The 23,389-nt window shown below is 38.1% G+C and overlaps 1 protein-coding gene across 7 annotated transcripts in view; it reads right to left on the reverse strand.

The window, feature by feature from the left end:
• Nucleotides 1-23,389, reverse strand: part of BTRC (beta-transducin repeat containing E3 ubiquitin protein ligase) — a 196,611-nt gene that overhangs the window by 57,650 nt on the left and 115,572 nt on the right. For all 7 annotated transcript variants that reach the window (XM_012439500.2, XM_012439493.2, XM_064373962.1 and 4 more), the window contains one exon: nt 17,887-17,976. In XM_012439500.2, coding sequence (XP_012294923.1) covers nt 17,887-17,976 — 90 coding nt within the window. The remainder of the gene's footprint in view (nt 1-17,886; nt 17,977-23,389) is intronic.

Raw genomic sequence — 23,389 nt, forward strand, 5'->3', positions numbered from 1 at the left:
GAGACTCTATCTCAAAAAAAAAAAAAAAGGCAGCTTAGGAGAGCCAGGTTAAAAGGCTCTGGGCAAAATCGGAAGAAACTATAACTTAGGGCATCTTTTTGTGTACAGAGTAATCACTCTCTCTGTATATGTCAATATATATCTCAACTTCATTTATTTATTATGGGTTGATTGATAGACAGGTTCTCTGTCACCCAGGCTGGAGTGCAGTGGCATCATCATGGTTCACTGCAGCCTCAACCTCCCAAGCTCATGTGATCTTCCCACCTCAGCCTCCCGAATAGCTGGGACTACAGGCACACACCACCATGCCTTTCTAAATTAAAAAAAAATTTTTTTATTTGTAGAGACAGAGGTCTCACTTTGTTGACCAAACTGGTCTCAAACTCCTGGGCTCAAGCAATCCTCCCACCTCGGCCTACCAAAGTGCCAGGATTACAGGCATGAACCACCATGCCCAACTTTATTAATATTTAAACAAATATATAAAGACTGTTCCATGTTCAAGTGCTGTAGTACACAAAGTGCAGATCTACAGCAGGTAAATATTGACAAGGTGATTCTAAAATGTATATGGAAATGAAAATGACCAAGAATAACCAAGATAATCTTGAAGAATAACAACAAAGCTAGGGGACTTACTATCAGAGTTCAAGATTTTGATAAAGACCCATAGGCATATGGTCATTTAATTTATGACAAAGAAAACAATCCAGTATAATATAAAAATATGCTCAATTTTGATAGTATTCAGGGAAATCATTAAATTAAAAACAATGTGATAACAGTGTGAATGTAAAGCTAATAAACTGTACACTTAAAAATAGTAAGATGGTTAAGTTTATATTATTATTATTTTTTAAATTGCAATTTTTTAAAAAGTCAATAATTCCAGCACTTTGGGAGGCTAAAGCAAGAGGACTGCCTGAGGCCAGGAGCTTCAGGTTACAGTGAGCTATGACTGCACTAATGCACGCCAACCTGGGTGACAGAGTGAGACCATGCCTCTAAAATAAAAATAAAAAATTCAAAAATGTCATACATAATACTACTACATATCACCAGAATGCTACAATGAAAAAGCTAGACAACACTAAGAGTTGGTTGGTGAGAAAAAGGAATAATGAAACTTTCATTCACTGCTGTATAAAATTGGTGCTAGTTTGGAAATTCCAACCCCTCTGCTGGTTAATATACCCATTCAAATACAGTCATTGTATATATTCATGAAAAGATATGTAAAATAACTTTTTATAGCTATTAAAATCAGAAAGAAACCTATATGTTCACTTACAGTAAAATGGATAAATTGTGGCACATATATAATGAAATATTACATATCAATAACAAATTTTAACTATATATATACAGCAATATAAATGACTCTCAAAAACAGTGAAATAATTCAGACAGTAAAAAAAAAAAAAAATACTCTATGGTTCAATTTACATGAAGCTCAAAACCAGGCAAAACTAATGTATGTATTAGTAGTGAGGAATAATGGTTACCCTTGGAAGGGTAGTGACTTAAAGAGGGTAGCAATGGGCTCTGATAATGGTCTTTTTATTTCTCTTTTCCTTTTAAAATGTGGGTAGATGTAAACTTAATCTGGAATTTTAAAAAAATAAAATAAAATCTGATGGTAATCACACAGACATAATCACTTCATGAAAATTCACTATGATTATATTCATAGAAAGTGTATAAGGATGAATGCAGTTCTGTTTAGTTATAGATAGATTGTCCTAGCCCTTATTTTCTGATATAAAGGAAACAGGGACTTCTAATAAAAAAGATTTAAATTTTTGCCACAGAAGAGCCTGTGACTACATCTTCACTTGCAAACCTATGGCCACTTACAGACAATTGTTCCCATATGCCACCACTCTGAACAAGGTTAGAGCTCCCTCTAGCACTTTTAACTAAGGAAACACCATAGGCTCTTACAGAGCTGACACAGTTTGGTGCTGCCCACCGTTAAATGCAATATGGTGATTTTTATTTTTAATTTGCTTTAATTGTTGCTATGATATGAATAATTAATAGGCTGCCTATGCCAGTTTTGTGAAGTTCACAGTACAGAAAGCCAGAAGAGAAATATCTACTTAGAAAGGAGGCTTAAAAATGGTTATAACTGCTATAATATTAGATAATTCAGAAAATTTATTCATGGTTTGTGGCAACATTATGTTCCGCCAACAAAGCAACATGCTACCAAACACTTCCTACTAAAAAATCTTGCTGGTCTTATTAATTTGTTTCTTCGTGGCCATATAACCACTGTACCTATAGTATTGTCTAAGAGCAAAGGAGGTCAGTATTAGGAGAACCTTGCTCGTTGGTGGAGGAAAATAGAAAAGTTTGGCTGTAAACACTTAACCTAGTTCCATCCATTCTAAAACAAGTATTTATTAGCATTAAATAACCCCCTGGACAACAGAGACCTTTCCAAGGTAAAGCCTGTATTCTTTTCCTATGCTTGTAAACTCCCTTTACCACTGACACTTTAAACCACTGGAAATTACGATGACAATGCCTCCATACAACAATGTCTATTTCACATTTGAATATTATAAGAAAGTATAATTTAGATATGCTGTAATTCTATGCAATTCAGACAGAATTTGAGCAGGTGTTAAAAGTTCAATAATTCTAATATACACAACTATTCTGGGAATGCAGCCAGAAATAAAAGGGGCTTCATTTTTCATGGTTGGATTTCAAATCTTTCTCATCCTGAAATATGTCTTTTCTATGTACTCGTTAAAATTGATACATGTATAAAACCAGCTAAGTAATAAGTTCCTTGAATCAAGGAGGGAAAATGAGAGAAAGAAAAAGAAGAAAATGTAAAGAGTCACCTTAAAAGTAAATTTATTTTAGAGAAGACAATTATGTCTTAATCAATATTCCGTATTCTCAAAATTAAGAAAATATTTTTTGAGTTATAATATAGCAAACATTTCTTACCAATTTCTTTTAAGTATATGGATCCCTCAAAAAGTCTGTCCATAATTAAAGTCAGCTTTAGCAATTTCCTAGAGAAATAGTTACAATTTTGTTTTTTAGCACTGAAATGAAGATTAATATAAATCAGTATGACTTCCTCTCTTGTACTCTGGTTATGGACAAGCACTCTTCTGCCAAAGATAGTATACCTCTGACACCAGTCCTGGATCTTTCCTGCACGTGCAACAAAGCCAAGATGCCAATTTACCACCTTAGTTTGGTTTTGCATTATGTCTGCTGGTCACATTAACCTGGCCACATTCATTCTAAGAGCAGCTCAAACTAGGGGTGAAATATTGTCTGAAAACAGTTATTCATTAACAGTTATTCATTAACCTGCTGATAGCCTGAATCATGAGTTGTGTTTTCCTAAGACAGAATTCACTACAGCTCCTCTTTCGATTCACCTAGTGAGTGTCTGGTGGGAGCTGTACATCATGAACTAGAACAAGAGTGACAGAGCTAAATTAACATGACAGAAAAGCTATTTGATGCTGCCTCTTGGTTTCTCTACCTCACTCTCTTTTGTGGCATCCAAAAGCTTCAGATCCCTGGCATTAATTAAGCAACAGTTTTATTACACACAATCAAAGCTTGAAAAGAAAAGCCTAACAGACAGTAAGAGATTACAAGTTTCAATTAACAGTTTTACTTTTTTGTGGCTGCTAACTGAGGCATTTTTAATTTTTATCATCTCATACGGAATGCTGAAAAGGAAAATACTAAGAATAACAAATCTAAAATGTATTACTGTATCATGATTTTACATAACCAATTTGCATACTTCTGTGATTTCCAAATCCTAGCTAGTCGTTAGTAAATTGTTAACATTCAAAAGATACCACAAAGAATGTTTCAGATAATCCTCCCATTTGCTACATCTATCATAATTTCTATGTACTAAAATTCACAAACACCATGGTTTGAAAGCACAGGGCCATGGGGCTAGATGGTCTGGGTTCAAATTCCAGTTCTGCAACATACAGTATGATCTTGGGCAAATTACTTGATCTGAATCCTACTTCATTTGTGTGTAAAATAGGGTTAAACACAATGAGACCGTTGTGATGATTTCAGTGAGGATGTATATGCCTGGCATATCATAAACATTCAATAAATACCTGTAATGGTGCAAAAAAGGCTATCAAATCTAATGACAAAAACCTCTGGATTTTAGTACTTAAAAAAAAATTCCACTTTTTTTTTTGTTAGAAGTCATTTTGAGTCAAATATATTTTGAGAATCTACCTGTACACAAGAAAAAAAATCCTATACAAACTCTATAATGCTTTGCATACAATTATTTTTTTTTTTTTGAGATGTAGTTTCATTCTGTCACCAGGCTGGAGTGCAATGCGTGATCTTGGCTCACTGCAATCTCTGACTACCTGGTTCAAGTGATTCTCCTGCTGTAGCCTCCGGAGTAGCTGGGATTACAGGCATGCGCCACCACACCCAGCTAATTTTTATATTTTTAGTAGAGACGGGTTTCATCATGTTGGCCAGGATGGTCTTGATCTCCTGACCTTGTGATCCACCTGCTTCGGCCTCCCAAAGTGCTGGGATTACAGGTGTGAGCCACTTGCGCCTGGCCACAATTAATCTTTTAGAAATAACTTTTATAACACATAATTGAAGGAAAGCAGGAAGTAACTAACAACTGAAACCTCAAACTTTAGAAGTTTCAAGAGCACTAAATAATATTAGCAATTTGTAATCAACAGTAACCTAAACTGCTGACTAAAAAATTAGATATATAAAATCTTACTTAGTACTTACCCTTATTGCATATAACCATGATGTTAATGTTGAGATAGTGGCTCCTCCACTGTCCTAGGCTAGATAAATTACTTAGTACCTAAACCTTTGAAAAGCATACCATATCCACAAAACTTTCACTGCAAATGGAATCTGCTATAATCTGGACACCTGTGGTATCTATACCATCTTTCATAAGAAAAAAAAATTTTAAATAGCTGTATTTTATGAACTTAATACATTTCAGAAATCACCTCATCTTACTATCTAAAGAAAGGGTTAAAGAAAACTCCTTCAACATCTAAAATGACACTATATTAATGCTACAAAAATAAATACAGAGCAAGAGTCAATGGAACAGATTATTAAAAAATCAGTAGAAAGTTCCCTAATTAAAATGTCAGGTTTGTAAATACTACAATCACAAGAATAAGAGAAAAATATACAAATTGAAAATGAACGTCACACATAGATGTAAATAAAAGCACTCTTTAGGTTGCCCATTAATCCACAAGTGGCATATTCATCTTATTTACAGTATTATACCCCCCGCCATGATATTCCATTACAGAGTCACGCTACAGACTCCATAGTTAACACTGTAGGAACCATTTCTTTCTAAACATGGGTTTCTCTCTATATTTCCCTTTTGGCTTGCTCCCACATTAAAAAAAAAACTGTACAATTAAATTTCTTATGCTCTTAGATATTCCTAGAAAATGTGGAATTAGAGAAGCAATGTTTGAGGTATAAAACATAATTAAATTTATGTTCATTCTTCTAGAAATATTTTACTCTTCTTGTTTGTCATGGTCTTAGTGCTCCAAGTGAGCAAGTGCTTCTTACATACTTTTATGAGTCTGTGTAGAAAATTTATGCCACCCTTAACTGTCAAACATTTCTAACCTTTCTGTTAGAGAATATGCAGGGAGTTAAAAAAAAACAAAACAAAAAACTACACATACACACAAAACAGTAATATATATGTTTGTTTGCTTTGTTTTCATTTGCTTTAAAAAAAATCTATTTCTTCTAATCAGTCCCTGTCCCAAGCCTTCTCTCTGAGACAGAGGATTTCAAGGTCCAACTAAATTCTCACCAAACCATCTAGAAGCATGAATTGAAATATAAAAATACTTACTGAAGTATAATCAGACAGACCTGAAGCCTTAAGGGACTGTTTTTTTGGAGACAGAGTCTTACTCTCTCACCCAGGCTGGAGTGCAGTGGCACGATCTTGGCTCACTGCAACCTCCACCTCCCAGGTTCAAGTGATTCCCCTGCCTCAGCCTCCTGAGTAGCTGGGACTACAGGCACCTGCCACCACACGCAGGTAATTTTTTCGTATTTATAGTAGAAATGGGGTTTCAGCATATATTGGCTAGGTTAGTCTCGAACTCCTAACCTCAAGTGACCCGCCCACCTCAGCCTCCCAGAGTACTGGGATTGTAAGTGTGAGCCACACGTGGCCAAGGGACATCTTTTAATTGACAGAATTAATAACCAAGTTTAAGTGTGAAAAACAAATGTGTTGGTATAAAAGAACTGCCAGTGCATGCTTACACTACAAATTGTGACACAGACAACAGGATAAGATCTGTATTCCAAAACAACTTCTAAAACAATTACTAAAGTAAGTCACCACCCTGAACCAGTTGTCTAATATTATCTCAGTTATTTTATATACAGAACAATGTAATATGGAGTCATAAAGTCATCTTAGATCCTTGAAAGATCTGTATACGTTTATAAGGCAGGTGACTATTTAAGCTACATGGAATTATTGACTAGGTAAACAAGAAAAGAGATAGTTCTTTTTTTTAAGACGGAGTCTCACTCCATCGCCCGGGCTGGAGTGCAGTGGCTGGATCTTGGCCTACTCCGCCTCCCAGGTTCAAGTGATTCTCCTACCTCAGTCTCCTGAGTAGCTAGAACTACAGGTGTGGCCACCACACTTGGCTAATTTTTTTTTTTTTTTTTTTTTTTTTTGAGTCGGAGTTTTCGCTCTTGTTACCCAGGCTGGAGTGCAATGGCATGATCTCGGCTCACCGCAACCTCCGCCTCCTGGGTTCAGGTAATTCTCCTGCCTCAGCCTCCTGAGTAGCTGGGATTACAGGCACGCGCCACCATGCCCAGCTAATTTTTTGTATTTTTAGTAGAAACGGGGTTTCACCATGTTGACCAGGATGGTCTCGATCTCTTGACCTCGTGATCCACCCGCCTCGGCCTCACACCCGGCTAATTTTTATATTTTTAGTTGAGATAGGGTTATACCATGTTGGCCAGGCAGGTCTTGAACTCCTGATCTCAAGTGATCCACCCCCCTAGGCCTCCCAAAGTGCTGGGATTACAGGTGTGAGCCACTGCACCCAGCCAAAAAGAGATAGTTCTAAGTTTTTGGAATATACTACTTCACTCAGTTCAGCCTGAACAAGATATTTATACAAGCAGCAAGAGGTGGGAAGAGGAGAAAGACAAGAAAATAACATTTGCTAGATGTCAGAAGTGCTAACAGAAATCAAATGGAGAAAAGCTATAGGTGCTACACAATGCAGCAGGGGAAGTATCCTGGTAGGAGAGGTACACAGGGCCTCCAAATACTACTTGAAAGGCCATCTAGTGAGCAAGAACTCTGAAGTCAGATCTTAGTTCAAAACTTGACTCTATAATTTAAAGGTGTGAAAATGTGGAAAAGGCTTAACTTATCTAAGTTGCACGTTCCTCATTTGTAAAGTGGGGTCCTGTCCATCTCACTAGGTTCACATGAGAATCCAAGTAGGTAACACAAAGCTAGCACTATAGTGCCTGAACTCAGGGGCTCAATACATTTTAATGCATTATCTCTCCTCCTCAAACTTCTGAGTGGTAGAAAACTGGGAGAGGGGAGGGAGAATTTTCTCTCCCACCCTCATTTTTTGTTTCCAAGTGTGTCTCCATATAAAGATTGAAAAAGTCCATTTTCTTTCTCGTATATCCATCTCGAAGATACATGAGAAAGAAAATGGATTTTTTCAATCTTTATATGGAAATACACTTGGAAACAAAAAATGGGGGTGGGAGAGAAAATTTAGAATTATAATAACCTTTATAATAGATACAACTGGTCCCACATATAAGAGCTTTAATTAAGGGTATACTGGGTAAGCGCCACAGGACTAGACTGATGAAAATTTCTTCAAGGTGAACCTTATAGGGATTAGTAGACTTTAAGGTGACTTCTTAAGTTTAGCTCTATTAGGAAATTAAAAGGGAGTTTTTTGGCCATTCAGCCAGTTGGACATTTTTGGGATTACAGTATAAACAAAAAAAGATGCCTTCAAAAACAGGACACCTATTTTAATGCTAATCTTAAGAAACAAATCTTTCTGGAAAAGAACTCTAACAATAGGAACAAATACCAGCAGAAACACTAGTCAGATGGAACTTTCCTTTCATGAAAAAGGAAAAAACACAATTTTATTTTCATACAAACTTGGTATAGAGTAGAAGAGTCATTTAAATTCATAGCTCATTTGCCTCATAAGCTGAAGTCACGATGCAAGAATAAAATTTTACACGTATGGTTCCTGAGCTCATGGGTAGTAAAAGGTTCAAAAGGAAGGCTCAGGTTTCACAAGCTTTGTAAGCGATCTTTTTACACCATATGACTAAGAACATATTTATTCATGGAGAGCTTATGAACCTAGGCTTTTGAAACTGTCAAACTAGAGCAAGGAGAATATTTACACCCATGAAAAGCCACAAAATCCATACAAGTATTAAAAATAAAAATCCCTCTTTCAGATTAAGGAATGCAGAAAGGGATCTGCAAAATAATAACAAGTGGGCTTTAGATATTAATATGCACAGTAGCATCAGTCAATTAAATTGTTATCTGGGTTGCTTTTATTTCTTGATTCTGGGAAAGAAAAAAAAATGCTGGCTAGGGGGAGTTCTAGACACTATTTGGTGTTACATCACTAAAATATTGGTACATCCAAGTCTAAATGAATGTTTTCAGGAAAAGCTCACTATCAGTCAAAACAAAACATAACAAAAAATCAGATTTCTGTTCTAACAGAATCCTAAGTTTTTTCAGAGAAGAGGGTAGGGAGATGGTACTGGGGGAAGTGAGGTACTTTTGTTCAATGAGTTTTGCATAGAGGCATGATATTAGGGACTGAAGTTTCTGTAAATGCAGTATCTTAGCACTGAAAGCCTAGAGAGTTATATATCTTATGATACATATAATCTACATTAGTTATAAATATTGTGAAAAAAAAGCCCTATGAGAAAAGATCACCATATAGCTAACCTAAATATTTCACACTATACTTTAGGGTCTTTCCTACCAATTCTGTACTCAGATGGGTACCTGGTAACCAACTTTTGCATATTAGTACTTTAAACAAATGCCTAAGTTAATTAACTATTATTATCAAGAAACAATCATTTTTTATATCTCTGGAAGGTATTTGAACTCATTTACATAGCCTATAACATATTACTTGCTTTTATAGCAAGTAACTAAGTCTAATATATAAAGACTAAACACACTGAAAATCATGATGGCCTCATATACTTTCCCAAAGTTAAAGCCTTTCAAAAAGGTATAGGAAATAGAAGCTGATTTGGTTCAGAAAATTTTGCTCATTTATGTCTTCTATAGCCTTATACCATTTGATTAACAAGGTTACAATTTTAGTGTATCTGAGCTTTGAATGGATGAATCAGCCTTTAGTCTCAGTTAATGCCTAGATTTTCTCCCTCTTCCTCCTATAAACACCTTACTTGATTGATATTCAATTCTCAATTACATAAATTGAAATAACAGCCCAACACTGAGAATTCAACAGCACAGGAAATAGAAAAATAAAACAGCAAATTTCGAATAAACAGAGTCAGGAAAGGAATATAATTTAAATATGTCATAGCTGGCTGCCTGGATTTTGCTCCTCTTTTAAATAACCCAAAGTGACAGAAATGCTCCAAACCAGAAAACTCTCATGTTACTTGCAAGGAAAACTCTAAATTGGAGTGATTAAAAATTTAATTCCTCTGGTTACCTGATTTTTAGAAAAATCAAAACTTAAAACCCAGAGTACAATGTCAAAGAAAGAATGCTGGTAATCAAAATCATAAATGACCCCTGATAGAATTACAGTCTGTAGATTAATAATATGTCGACCATATTTGTGGCATTACTTTAGAAAGTAGGCAGTATTTCTTTTGCCTGCAACCAGCTCTAGAATAGAAAGATAATGCCTGAACAGAGCAAGAAAAAGTAACATAAAATACAGATATTTTCCTTTCCTTTTCAGAAACTGTGCCTGGCATTGTGCAGCTGTGGTGCTGCCTTCATCATTCCCTCTGTTTCCACTCTTGCTAATTAAAAGGTTGATCACAGAACAATGCTCTTCTCATTAATTTCAGTGTTCCGATTGGGCAGGATCCCTGCTTACCCCACCTGATCTTTTCACACTGTTGAAGTTAATGTGACAGGAGCCTGAAGATGGATTACCTGCTGCCATATTGCCCATCGCCTCCAATCAGGAGCTATCTGTGTAAACTGATTGTTCTAATTTGCTCTCATTATTTTTACAATATCAGGAGAAAATAACGCACACAGCTCACTGTCAAAGCCATGAAAATCAGCCATTAGTTAAACCCAGACACTGAGTGGCTTTATTAGAGGCACTGTAGTTTATTGATGTGACTCCAGTCAAAGAAGGCTGCATTGGCTTCAGTAGAAGGAAATTTCTATACTGCAAGTAAGTATTTATTGTGGTAATACCCACAGCAACAGGATATTTTGAAAAATCCTGTTCTTACGTCATAAGGTTGGTTTTGACACAAATTATATAGCAATGAAGAGATGGGTTGGCCTAAGAGAGTAGGTAACATTTAATAAACATTCAGTAGCATGAAAATTTATTAAATCAAATCCATAAGCATTCTTCACCTCCTATACCTTATATAATAAACCCTATTCTGTGACTACAAATGCTAATCAATTAATAAGAGTGATTTTACTTTGCCCCATATAACAACAAATATTTTTTCCAAAACAAAAATTTTATTACTTAGGAATCAAAATTATTTCTACAATCATCACAAGTATAATTTTAAATGAGACTGTTTTTATAAAATGTAACTCTTTAATGAGATTACTAATCCTAGTATCACAGATATTCACAATGTATTTCAGAATGAGAAAATAAGCAGTGCAGTAAAGCCAGCTAAGCAAACAAGCTGAGATTTAAACCCTTCAGTAAGTGACAGTTTCTTAAAGCAGAAGTCAGAACTCCACAGAAAGGTCTGATACTCAGTGAGATAATATCTTTAAAAGATTTGTCCTGGGCACAAAGAAAATATGTTTTCATGTTGTAAAGAAAATGCTAACTCCAGAAGAAAATAGATTTAAACTTGGCATTTCTAGGCTTGCCTGAGTATGAACGTTTTATAAAAATGTTAGCTAAATGTTGCCTTAACAGCATTTTAGGGGGCTGGAGATGAAGGTATAAATAATAGAAACTGATGCCTTTTAAATAAAGGAATTTAATTCACACACTCTTTCCCCCACCTCCCCTCTTTAGTATTAGGAGGAAACATGGCTTCCTCCTGTTTGCTTTCTACACTAAGATTCCTAGGTAATGTGAAGGCAAGAGTATGCCCTTCTTGCTGTTCCCCTTTTAATGGCCACTTTTTTTTCCTTGAGAAACGTGTGCCATGCTTTTCTCCTTAAAATTCCTGCACTAAAAGACTGCACCATACTGCACTCCGCAAAACGTGCTGATGGCGCCAATTACAAGCCCCCAGCCGAATGCTCCAGCCCCCACCATTCGGGCAGATTTATGCGGACTCTTGCCGACGTTATTACAAGTCAGAGTTTATTGGGAAATTGTTACATTATGCGGAGTGTCTAACAAATTGCTTATGCTGCTATAATTGGATTACAACAGCCGCTTGCTCCCACCGGTAAGATTAGGCAAGTAGGACTCCTGCCGATCTCTGAGCGTTAGCAGTAATTTTATTTGCCTTGCCTCTCTCTTTCCTAACAACATGCCTCTCTCCCTGCCAGCTGTCTGCTGAAAAGGCACAGGCTTGTTCCTTGGCCCTAACAATGCAATTACAGCCCCGCAGATCGCACTGTTTGTGCATTAAGTACAGAGCCAAAACGAGGCGAATTGATCGTTTGACTTTTGGAGAAGCCATGTGATCTCTCTGTGCGGGTGATCCGACATGCATCAGCAGGCAATACTGCAGTCAATTCTTGATGAAGAACTTTCTTCTTTCATCCCGCTTTCCCTCAACCTCTCCCTTTTCACTGAGGACGACACTGACTGGGCTCAACTCATGCTAATCTAGATCAATCCACAAAGACAAGCTCGAGCTTATTAGCTCCCTGGCTAGATAGAAATGTGAATAGGTTCTAGCATCTTGAAGTGTCTCGGTCAGATGTATCAGTGGTTCCCAACAGCTGAACCACTGCTGCTATTTAAAAAAAAAAAAAAAAAAAGGTTCATAAAGAGTTCACAGATGAAGAGAAGTTTACAGAAACACGGTAGTTCAAAAGAACTACAGAAAGTTTCAGATTTGTCAAATAAAACTGTCTTGGAATGGCTTTGTCATAAGCTGTCTGTATTCAACGGCCATCCAGAATCAGCCCTGAATTCCGTGTCCTGCCTTTCTCTGCAGATCTGCCCTGCTGGAAGATGCTGGTGGCCAACATGCATAATCAATGCGGCTGGACTTCAGGCTTAAAAACAGCCAGTCTGATGCCCATTCGGAGCAAAGTTTTAAACACATTTTGTTGACAGCTTTCAGTTTCTTGTTTCTTTTTCGTGTATGTTTAACAAGGAGTACCGGTAGCAAGGAGACTGCACAAGCAATTACTCTTATTTTAGGGCATGATTCTGGGCTGGGGTCTGGACTTTTTTTTTTTTCTTCTTCTTAAAAAAAATTAAATCTCTTCTTGGTGAAAATGGTTTAAATTTTACTAACTTTAACATAGACCAAGATTCCTGTTTACACTTTCCTCAACCAATGGCATATGCTACTTAGGGTTCCTGAAGCTGATTACACAACAAATGTGCAGTCAATCTGCTGATCCGTTTTGGTGCCCCATGTCTGTATTCTTCTTAAACAGCACACACATCTAGAAGAAAATGTATTCTTACATCCTTAATCTGACAAACACACAAACTCTTGAATATAAGAGGGGTCCTGGTTTCTCTTATTAATGCAAAGTAAACTTGGAAAAGTCATTTAACTGTGTATTTCTCTGTAAACCAATTAACACATTAAGCTCATATGAATAAAGATTTTTAAAAAGAATATTATATCTGAAGTTTATTCCTGTCTTTTTGAAAGAATAAGCCTAATGTGTAACATGTTATACCCCAGAGTTTTTCCAATCACATCGGCCTCAATGACACGGTTGTATCTTAGTATGTTCTCCGTAAAGCTCATGTTGAGACCTGACAGAGGCGCCTATGTGAAGAACGGATCATCTGACATGCTACTTGTGGAACAGTGTATTAAAGAAGCCTGTTAACATGTAGTTTAAAACTCAAAAGAAACTCTGAACAGCTGAAATGCCTTATAAATAGCGCAGACCCAGAGGAAGTGCAAACGTCTGCATTGTGAATTGTAGATCTTAATTACCGACAATGGCTGGTACAGCAAGTAGCACGGAAAAAAAGTGAAACAGTTGCACTGTTCATGGTTGGCAATAATTCTTCAGGAAAATATTTACTATCAATCAGTTATGAGAAAAGGGACTCTGTGCTCGTAAAACAGCACGTTGCTTCTCATACCAGGACTATTTTACTTCAGCATAATCTGAATTTAAACAGCTTGTTTCCTGCGGATATAATTTTGGAAATAAATAAAACAAGTCTTCTATCAAAATCTGGAGTGAGTGGAAAGGAACATCACATTTTTCTGTCTCAGTCAGTTTCAAACAGATTATTAGTCTCAAATAAAAAAACAGTGACAACAAACAACAACAACTAAAACACATAATATCCACAAAGGACGACTGAAGGGGTTTATTTTCTAGACATAAAGAGGAAAAACTTCTCTTATCTGAGCCCGGAATCTGGATAGATGGATTCAAACAATTCAATTTTAACTGTATGTGTTTGTGTATCGGTTTGTGGGTGTGGGTAAGCGCAAATTAGGAAAAAAACCTAAGATCGAATTTTGCAGTAATAGTTTAATAAAGTCAATAGCAAGATAACATAAAAAAGTAATGCTTTTCAGCCTTCCAGTTAGTTTTCTTTACCAATTAAAAAACATCATGAAGGCTGACATTAACACACACAATGTGATTATGGATTTTAAAGACTAAGTTGACAGTTAATAATGACTGTCCATTTAAAGCTACAATAAACATAAAGCTCATCATGCTCTAAACACAAATCTCATGAAACACAGGGCCATGACCAGGAGAAAGAATTCTGAAAAAAATGAAAGGTATCTCAATGCCTCCAAATATTACTTGTATTAAGTTATGGTGATAAAATAGATCCTCCTCCATTTTTATTTTTAAATCTTTTCTTAGGCTTCTTTCTTCAAGTTAAAGATTCACAAGATTATTGTCAACCTAGGGTGGCTATAATTTGTTTTACAACTTTGTTTTCTTGTATTCTACTGAGGACTTACGGGCACCCTTTTTATAGAACTACTGTAAGACTCAGATGTTTCTGGCAAAAAGTCACATTCAAGGTACTACACACAGGGGTCCAAACATAATACCATTGCTGCTTTTAGGTAAATAACTGGTATTAATGTCTTCTCTAAAACTCACACGAACCATATTCAATAATAAGGTTTTGGACTATAATTAGTATCTCTAGCCAAACCAAAGTCACTCTTTAAACTAGAGAACAAAAATGGTTGATATCACTATATTATAGTTGTTTTCACATGGAAATGGTTACAGATTATGCTACAATGGAGTACAATCTGAATCAACAACAGACACTTGTACCAAGTTGAGAAAACACTGCAGCCATATCAATGTAGAGATGAAACTATTCAGTTAAGGGCTAAAGGTGAAGAACAGGAAATAGGGACAAGCTTGCAGACCAGCAAAAATAATGATGAGTCATTCCATTCAAAGGTCAAGCAATAAATGAGGCCAATAGAAACAGGAATCATGACACACAAAAAACACATGTAAATAAAAAAGAAAAATCTTGGCTAGGCGCGGTGACTCACACCTGTAGTCCTAGTACTTTGAGAAGCTGAGGTGGGCAGATCACCTGAGGTCAGGAGTTCGAGACCAGCCTGGCCAACATGGCAAAACCCTGTCTCTACTAAAAAATACAAAAATTAGCTGAGCGTGATGGCATGCACATGTAATCACAGCTACTCAGGAGGCTGAGGCAAGAGAATGGTTTGAACCCAGGAGGTGGAGGTTATAGTGAGCCGAGATGGCACCACTGTACTCCAGCCTGGGTGACAGAGCAAGACTCCATCTCAAAAAAAAGGGAAAATCTTTTTCACTAGTCTCATACTATGGGTACCTCACTGGAGACTGTTGCAAGAAAGAAAATTTTTCAGCTATGTGTTTTTATTTGACATTGACCAACTGATTATTTGGCTCAAATCTGAAGCAATGAACCAGAAGACAGGATGTGGGCCAATGAAAGGAACCAGTGATTTAGCTGGGTTTCAGTAGGAAATGATAGACGTCATTATTAAATTAGATTATTTAAAAGGACGATGAAAGGATATGGGTGTCAGAATAATGTTAAAACAAGCAACAATGCAATGAGAGGGTCACCATCTGGGAGCAAGTGAAACAGACTGATGAGCAGCAATGAGCAAACTTATTTTCCCACCCAAGATCCAAGAGCATGGAAGAAATTACATCATTGTGCCCGATGCCAGAAGATTTTTTAACCATGTACCACTAAAGGAGAGGGTGGGAGAAAAAAAAACAACAAAAAACCTCCACATCATATAGACACGCACCAACCTAACTATTTAGATTAGAGATCCTGGCTTACAAAGTATGGAGAAAACAAAAGGAACAGATGCTCACTTGGCCGGCTCTCAATGAAACTCATTAAAATCCCTGCCCTTGGATTGGTACTCATGCTAAAATTTTACTTTATTTAGCCAGAAGTCACACACTTGTGATAAAACTGAGAGCAGCATGGCTTAAAATGCTGCTAAAAAACAACAATTTTTAAAGGCCCAAATAACTGTGTACCCCTGTTTCCACACACAAAAGCAGGATATAAAGTAGACTTGGTCTGGGTTCAGTGGCTCATGCTTGTAATCCCAACTCTTTGGCAGGTCTAGGTGGGATGAACACTTGAGGCTAGGAGTTCAAGACCAGCCTAGGCAATATAGTGACAACTCATCTCTACCAAAAAAACAAACAAACAAAAAACCTAAAAAAACAAAAATTACCTGGGTGTGGTGGCACACACACCTGGTCTCAGCTACTCAGGAGGCTGAGGCAGGAAGATCAGGACTTGAGCCCAGGAGGTAAAGATTGCATTGAGCTAGGATTGTGCCACTGCAATCTAGCCTGGCTAACAGAGCAAGATCTTTTATCTAAAAAAATGAAACAAGATAAAATAAAATAAGGTCAATGGTTATATTTTGTGTGATGTATTTCCAGTTGATAGAGCAGGCTCACAGACTATTGCATGTTTTAAGGAAAAATAAAAAACTCTGCTTTTGCTATGGTCTAAATGTTTGCGTTCTCCCAAATTAATGAAGGCAGACCTCTTGTGAATGGTATTAGTGCCCTTAAAAAAGAGATACCAGGCCGGGCGCGGTGGCTCACGCCTGTAATCCCAGCACTCTGGGAGGCCGAGGCGGGTGGATCACGAGGTCAAGAGATTGAGACCATCCTGGTCAACATGGCGAAACCCCGTCTCTACTAAAATTACAAAAAATTAGCTGGGCATGGTGGCGCATGCCTGTAATCCCAGCTACTCGGGAGGCTGAGGCAGGAGAATTGCCTGAACCCAGGAGGCGGAGGTTGCGGTGAGCCGAGATCGCGCCATTGCACTCTAGCCTGGGTAACAAGAGCGAAACTCCGTCTCAAAAAAAAAAAAAAAAAAAAAAAAAAAAGAGATACCAGACAGCTAGCTAGTCTCTTCTATCATGTGAAGATGCAGTGAGAAGGCACCATCTATGAAGCAGAGAGCAAGCCCTCACCAGACACTGAATCTGCTGGTGCCCTAATCTTGGGGACTTCTCAGCCCCTGTAAGAAAAAAATTAGTTTTGTTTATAAGCCACCGAGCTTACAGTGTTTATGTTATAGCAGTCCACATAGACTAAGACAACTGTCCTTGGATTTTTGTAGGAAAGGATAGCAACTACACGACACCAGGCCTGGCTCTAATAATAACTGCAAGGAACTAAGGGCCTGGGTCTATAATAAAATAGGTTGAACTAAAATAGTTGAAGTTGAGAATGTTGCAACAGCAGCAAATCTATGAATAGATACAAAGGCAGTATTTTTGTAGATAATTCAAGTAAAAGAAACAGAGCCCATACTTAATAGTACTTACCCCTAAAATAAAATGTCTGACACTTGAATTTAAAGCATCAGATTTCTAACACTTAAGATTAATTTTACATCTAGGCTATGGAGATGACATATATATACATGAAAAAGAGGTAGCCCATAGACATGACTAAACATACGTGTTCATGTGGATCAAGATCACCAAAAACAGTATTTCTAACATTAGCCACTCAATAAATAATAATAGTGACATAATAATTGGGTTTTCTATAGCATATTTCACAATCTTGCAATGATGTACTCTATATGTAACTGCATTTAAAAAACAAAAACTTATGAAAACAATTGTGCATTATCTTATACAAATTTTACTGATATGTGATAAGCTACAACTAGTGTCAAGAAACAAATGTGAATCAGTCTAAAGTGTGACCAGAATTCATGATCAAAAGATTCTGTTGCAATTAAGAAGCGGAGAATCTAATTTGCAGTCTGTTCTAGATAAAATGATGCCTGTTTATTTTTTCTTGAATATATAATCCTGTAACAGTCCTTAAGCAATACTGAGTAAAGATGCCTACAGATACAGCGCTGTTATGGTGTGTTACAATATACACTGATGAGTAATATTACTTACTTTGGCCACACAATTCTCAGTCTTCATAGCAGTGCTTGCTAAACATACCGTTTCTTGGTTTAAGCAGAGTCTGGCACAGCTGTTGTATGTCTGTAAAGAGAATTTGTTGGAAACAGGTTTTAAAAATATTGAAATACTGCCATATACTGTTTTCAAATTCTGCTCTATTTCTCAAAGTGAAAACACAAATAGATTCTATCTATAAATTAAGACTTAGGGAAACTGAGAGATAAGTTAGAAAAGAGGGAGGGCAAAGATAGAGCCCACAAAAGCCACTGATGTGCCCATGAATAAGTATGTGAGTGGCAGTGGCTTCGTTGTATTAATGATTAATGAAAGGTGAAGGTACTGGTTACCTATTTTTAAATGCAAATTTGAAGGGTTTAGTTCAGTTTAAAACAGCAGTTACTGTTCTGAGAAAAGATTTATTTTTGTTGTTTTTCCTTCTAAACTGTCAAAACCATCAAGATCTGAAAGTATTCAGAGGACATGATTTTCTCCCCTCTAAGTCGGAGTCTTGCTCTGTTGCTCAGGCTGGAGTGCATTGGCGTGATCTCAGGTCACTTGGTTCAAGCGATTCTCCTGCCTTAGCCTCCCGCAGAGGACACATTTCTTTGTTTTCCTTTTCTTTTTCTTTTCCTTCCCTTTCCCTTTCCTTTCTTTTTTTTGAGATAGCCAAGATCTCACCACTGTACTTCCTCTGTTCACCCCAGCTGGAAGTACAGTGGTGAGATCTTGGCTCACTGCAATCTATGCCTCCAGGATTCAAGCAATCCCTCTGGAGTAGGCGAGGGACTACAGGTGCACACTACCATGCCCGGCTAATTTTTTGTAGAGACGGGGTTTTGCCATGTTGCCCAGGCTGGTCTTGAACTCCTGAGGTCAAATGATCCTCCTGTCTCAACCTTCTAATGTGCTGGGATTACAGGTATAAGCCACCGTGCTCAGCTGACATGTTTCTTATCCAGAATAATAAATGAAAAAACTTCAAACTATCCAGAAAAAAATGATTTTAAAACCAATCATGAAATATTTTTAAAAGAATCTCATTATAAGCTTTGACTTTTGGCTTTAAAAAGAAAAAAGAAATAAATCAAAATTGGAAGAACACTGAAAAAAGATAAAGCAACATTTACCAAGTTTTTCTTTTTTTTTTTGAGACAAAGTCTTGCTCTGTTGCTGAGGCTGCAGTGCAGTGGCACGACCTCAGCTCACTACAACCTCTGTCTCCTGGGTTCAGGCGATTATCCTGTCTCAGCCTCCTGAGTACCTGGGCTTACAGGTGCCTGCCACCATGCCCCACTAATTTTTCTTTTTTTTGTATTTTTAGTAGAGACAGAGTTTCACCATGTTGGCCAGGCTGGTCTTGAACTCCTGACTGCATGTGATCCACCTGCCTCAGCTTCCCAAAGTACTAGGATTACAGGTGTGAGCCACCACGTCAGGCCTATCTAGATCTTAAAAGTCCTCCCTTAAGCACATCTGGTAATGTTCAGGAGATAAAGTAGAAAAATCAGGCCGGGTGTGGTGGCTCATGCCTGTAATCCTAACACTTTGGGAAGCCGAGGTGGGCAGATCGCCTGAGCTAAGGAGTTTGAGGCTACCCTGGGCAACATGGTGAAACCCTGTCTCTACTAAAATACAAAAAATTAGCCAAGCATGGTGGTGGGTGCCTGTATTCCTAGCTACTCAAGGCGCTGAGGCACGAGAATTGCTTGAGCCCAGGAGACAGCAGTTGCAGTGAACTGAGATCACACCACTGTACTTCAGCCTGGGCAATAAGCAAGACACTGTCTCCAAATAAAAAAGAAAGACAAATAATAGGAAATGGATTTAAAAATTGGTGGTGGCTGGGCACGGTGGCTCACGCCTGTGTTCCTAACACTTTGGGAGGCTGAGGCAGGGTTGAGCCTTGGAGTTCGAGATCAGCCTGGGCAACATAGCGAAGCCCCGTCTCTACAAAAACCAAACAAAACATTGGTAATACTATAATTATACTTTATGAAAAGCAAACTTACTAGTAATTACTGGACAATATATTAATAGAAATGTTTCCCTTTAGTCTTAAGTTTTTATTGATGGTATAAATCATGTTTATCAAACTTTAGTGTGTATCAGAATAATCTGGAAGGAGTGCTTGTTAAAACACAGATCACAGCAGGGCCCGGTGGCTAACTCTTGTAATCCCAGCACTTTGGGAGGCCAAGATGGGAGGATCACTTGAGGACAGAAGTTTGAGACCAGCCTGCCTGGACAACATGGTGAAACTCCATCCCTACTAAAAATAAAATAAATAAATAAATAAATAAATAAAAATTAGCCAGGTGTGGTGGCAGGTACCTGTAATCCCAGCTACTTGGGAGGCTGAGGCAGAAAAGTCGTTTGAACCTGGGAGGCAGAGGCTACAGTGAGCCAAGATCGTGTCACTGCACTCCAGCATGGACAACAGAACGAGGCTCTATCTCAAAATAAAACACCAACAAGAAACACAGATTGCTACATTCCATCCCCAATACTTCCGAACATTTGCATTTTTAACAAGGTCCCAATTGATGTCAGTGCTGCTGATCTAGGAACAAATACTGAGAACCACTGCTATAAGCATTTGTGTTGGATTTAAAGAAGAAAAATCTTAAGACACAATCTTAAAACCAACAGTAAGAAAGAATTCAATTTTTTAACATTTTGAAATAATTTTAGAGAACAAGTACAAAAATAGTAAAGGTCAAGCACAGTGGCTCATGAGCACTTTGAGGGGTAGAGGCAGGAGAATTACTTGAGGCCAGGAGTTCCATACAAGCCTGCATTTCTACAAAACAAAAACAAAAACAAACAAATTAACTGGGCGTAGCGGCAGAGGCCTATAGTCCTGGCTACTCGGGAGGATTGACTGAGCCCAGGAGTTGAGGACTACAGGGAGCTATGATTGTGTCACTGCACTCCAGCCTGGGCAACAAATCAAGACATCATCTTTTTTTTTTTTTTTTTTTTTTTTTGAGATGGAGTCTCACTCTGTTGCTCAGGCTGGAGTGCAATGGTGTGATCTCTGCTCACTGCAACCTCTGCTCCTGGGTTCAAGCAATTCTCCTGCCCAGTCTCTCAAGTAGCTGGGATTACAGGCACCCGCCACCATGCCTGGCTAATTTTTTTGTATTTTTAGTAGAGACGGGGTTTCTCCATGCTGTTCAGGGTGGTCTCAAACTCCCGACCTCAGCTGATCTGCTCGCCTTGGCCTCTGAAAGTGCTGGGATTACAGGTGTGAGCTACCGAGCCTGGCCCTTTTTTTTTTTTTTTTTTAAAGAGATGGTGTCTTGGCCAGGTGCGGTGGCTTACACCTGTAATCCCAGCACTTTGGGAAGCCAAGGCGGGCAGATCACCTGATGTTGGGAGTTCGAGACCACCCTGAACAGCATGGAGAAACCCCGTCTCTACTAAAAATACAAAAAAATTAGCCAGGAGTGGTGGCGGATGCCTGTAATCCCAGCTATTTGGGAGGCTAAGGCAGGAGAATTGCTTGAACCTGGGAGGTGGAGGTTGCGGTAAGCCAAGATTGTGCCATTGCACTCCAGCCTGGGCAACAAGAGCAAATTCCATCTCAAAAACCAAACACACACACACACACACACACGCGCGCGCACAGAAAGAAAAAGTAAAGATTTCCTATATGCTTGTCACCTAGCTTCTCCATAAGTTAATGTCTTACATAATCACAGAACATTTATCAAAACTAAGAAATTAATGTGCCTGGGTGCGGTGGCTCAAGCCTGTAATCCCAGCACTTTGGGAGGCCGAGGCGGGTGGATCACGAGGTCAAGAGATCGAGACCATCCTGGTCAACATGGTGAAACCCCGTCTCTACTAAAAATACAAAAATTAGCTGGGCATGGTGGCGCGTGCCAGTAATCCCAGCTACTCAGGAGGCTGAGGCAGGAGAATTGCCTGAACCCAGGAGGTGGAGGTTGCGGTGAGCCGAGATTGTGCCATTGCACTCCAGCCTGGGTAACAAGAGCGAAACTCCGTCTCTAAAAAAAAAAAAAAAAAGAAAGAAATTAATGTGTTACTATATAAAGTACAGAACTTACTCAGGTTTCACCAGTTTTTCCACTAACATCCCTTTTCTGTTCAGCATCTAATCTAGGATCCCACATTGCATTTGTTTGTCATGTCTCTTAAGACTCCTCTTATTTTCAACAATTCCTCAGTCTTTCCTTATCTTTCATGACTGACATGGCTGAACAGCACTGATCAGTTAATCTACAGACTGCGCCTCAATCTGGGTTTGTCTGATGTTTTCTCATGATCAGATTGAGGTTATTTTGGAAAAAGCTACTTTAGAGGTGATGTGCCCTTCTCACTGCATCAAATCAGAAGGTATGTTGCTATTTCTGGTGATGTTAGCCTTGATTATATAGCTAAGGGCATGTCTACCAAGATTCTCCACTATAATCCTGTTTCTACTTGAATCTCTGCTTGCTGCTTTTAGCAACCATTGGTGAATTATGCCCATGGTAATTTTTACTGTGTATTCTAATAGTGAATTTATTATTTTTGTCTTTCCTTCCACATTTATTAACTGGAATTCTTCTGTAAGGAAAAGCTGTGATTTCACCCCTCATCTGTTTGTTTAATTACTCATTTGTTTATTTATATCAGCATGAACAGATATTTAAAGAATTTGATTTTGGTCAAGTATAATTCTTTGGCAAGAAAATAGATAAAAATAAAAATTGAGAAAAAATACGGAAAATAGTAGAGATATATGACTCCCCATCAATATTATAAAATCAGTTTTTTGTCTGTTTTTTTGAGAAGGAGTCTTACTCTGTTGCCCAGGCTGGAGTGCAGTGGTGTAATCTCAGCTCACTATAATCTCCGCCTCCCAGGTTCAAGTGATTCGCCTGCCTCAGCCTCCCGAGTAGCTGGGATTACAGACATGTGCCACTTCACCAGGCTAATTTTTGTAGTTTTAGTAGAGATGGGGTTTCACCATGTTGGCCAGGCTGGTCTCAAACTCCTGACCTTAAGTGATCTGCCTACCTTGGCATCCCAAAGTGCTGGGATTACAGGCATGAGTCACTGTGCCCATCCATTTTTCTTTTAGACAAGCTAAACCTTAAAAATCCAGCCTGGTCATTAGAGAAATGCAAATCAAAACTACACTGAGATACCATCTCACACCAGTTAGAATGGCGATCATTAAAAAATCTGGAGACAACTGATGCTGGAGAGGATGTGGAGAAATAGGAACACTTTTACACTGTTGGTGGGAGTGTAAATTAGTTTGGCCATTGTGGAAGACAGTGTGGCGATTCCTCAAGGACCTAGAAATAGAAATTCCATTTGACCCAGCAATCCCATTACTGGGTATATATCTAAAGGATTATAAATCGTTCTATTATAAGGACACATGCACATGAATGTTCACTGCAGCACTGTTTACAATAGCAAAGACCTGGAACCAACCCAAATGCCCATCGATGATAGACTGGACAGGGAAAATATG

This window comes from Aotus nancymaae, unplaced genomic scaffold, assembly GCF_030222135.1.
Source record: "Aotus nancymaae isolate 86718 unplaced genomic scaffold, 86718_ANA_hifiasm-v0.15.2.pri h1tg000010l, whole genome shotgun sequence".
NCBI lineage: Eukaryota > Metazoa > Chordata > Mammalia > Primates > Aotidae > Aotus > Aotus nancymaae.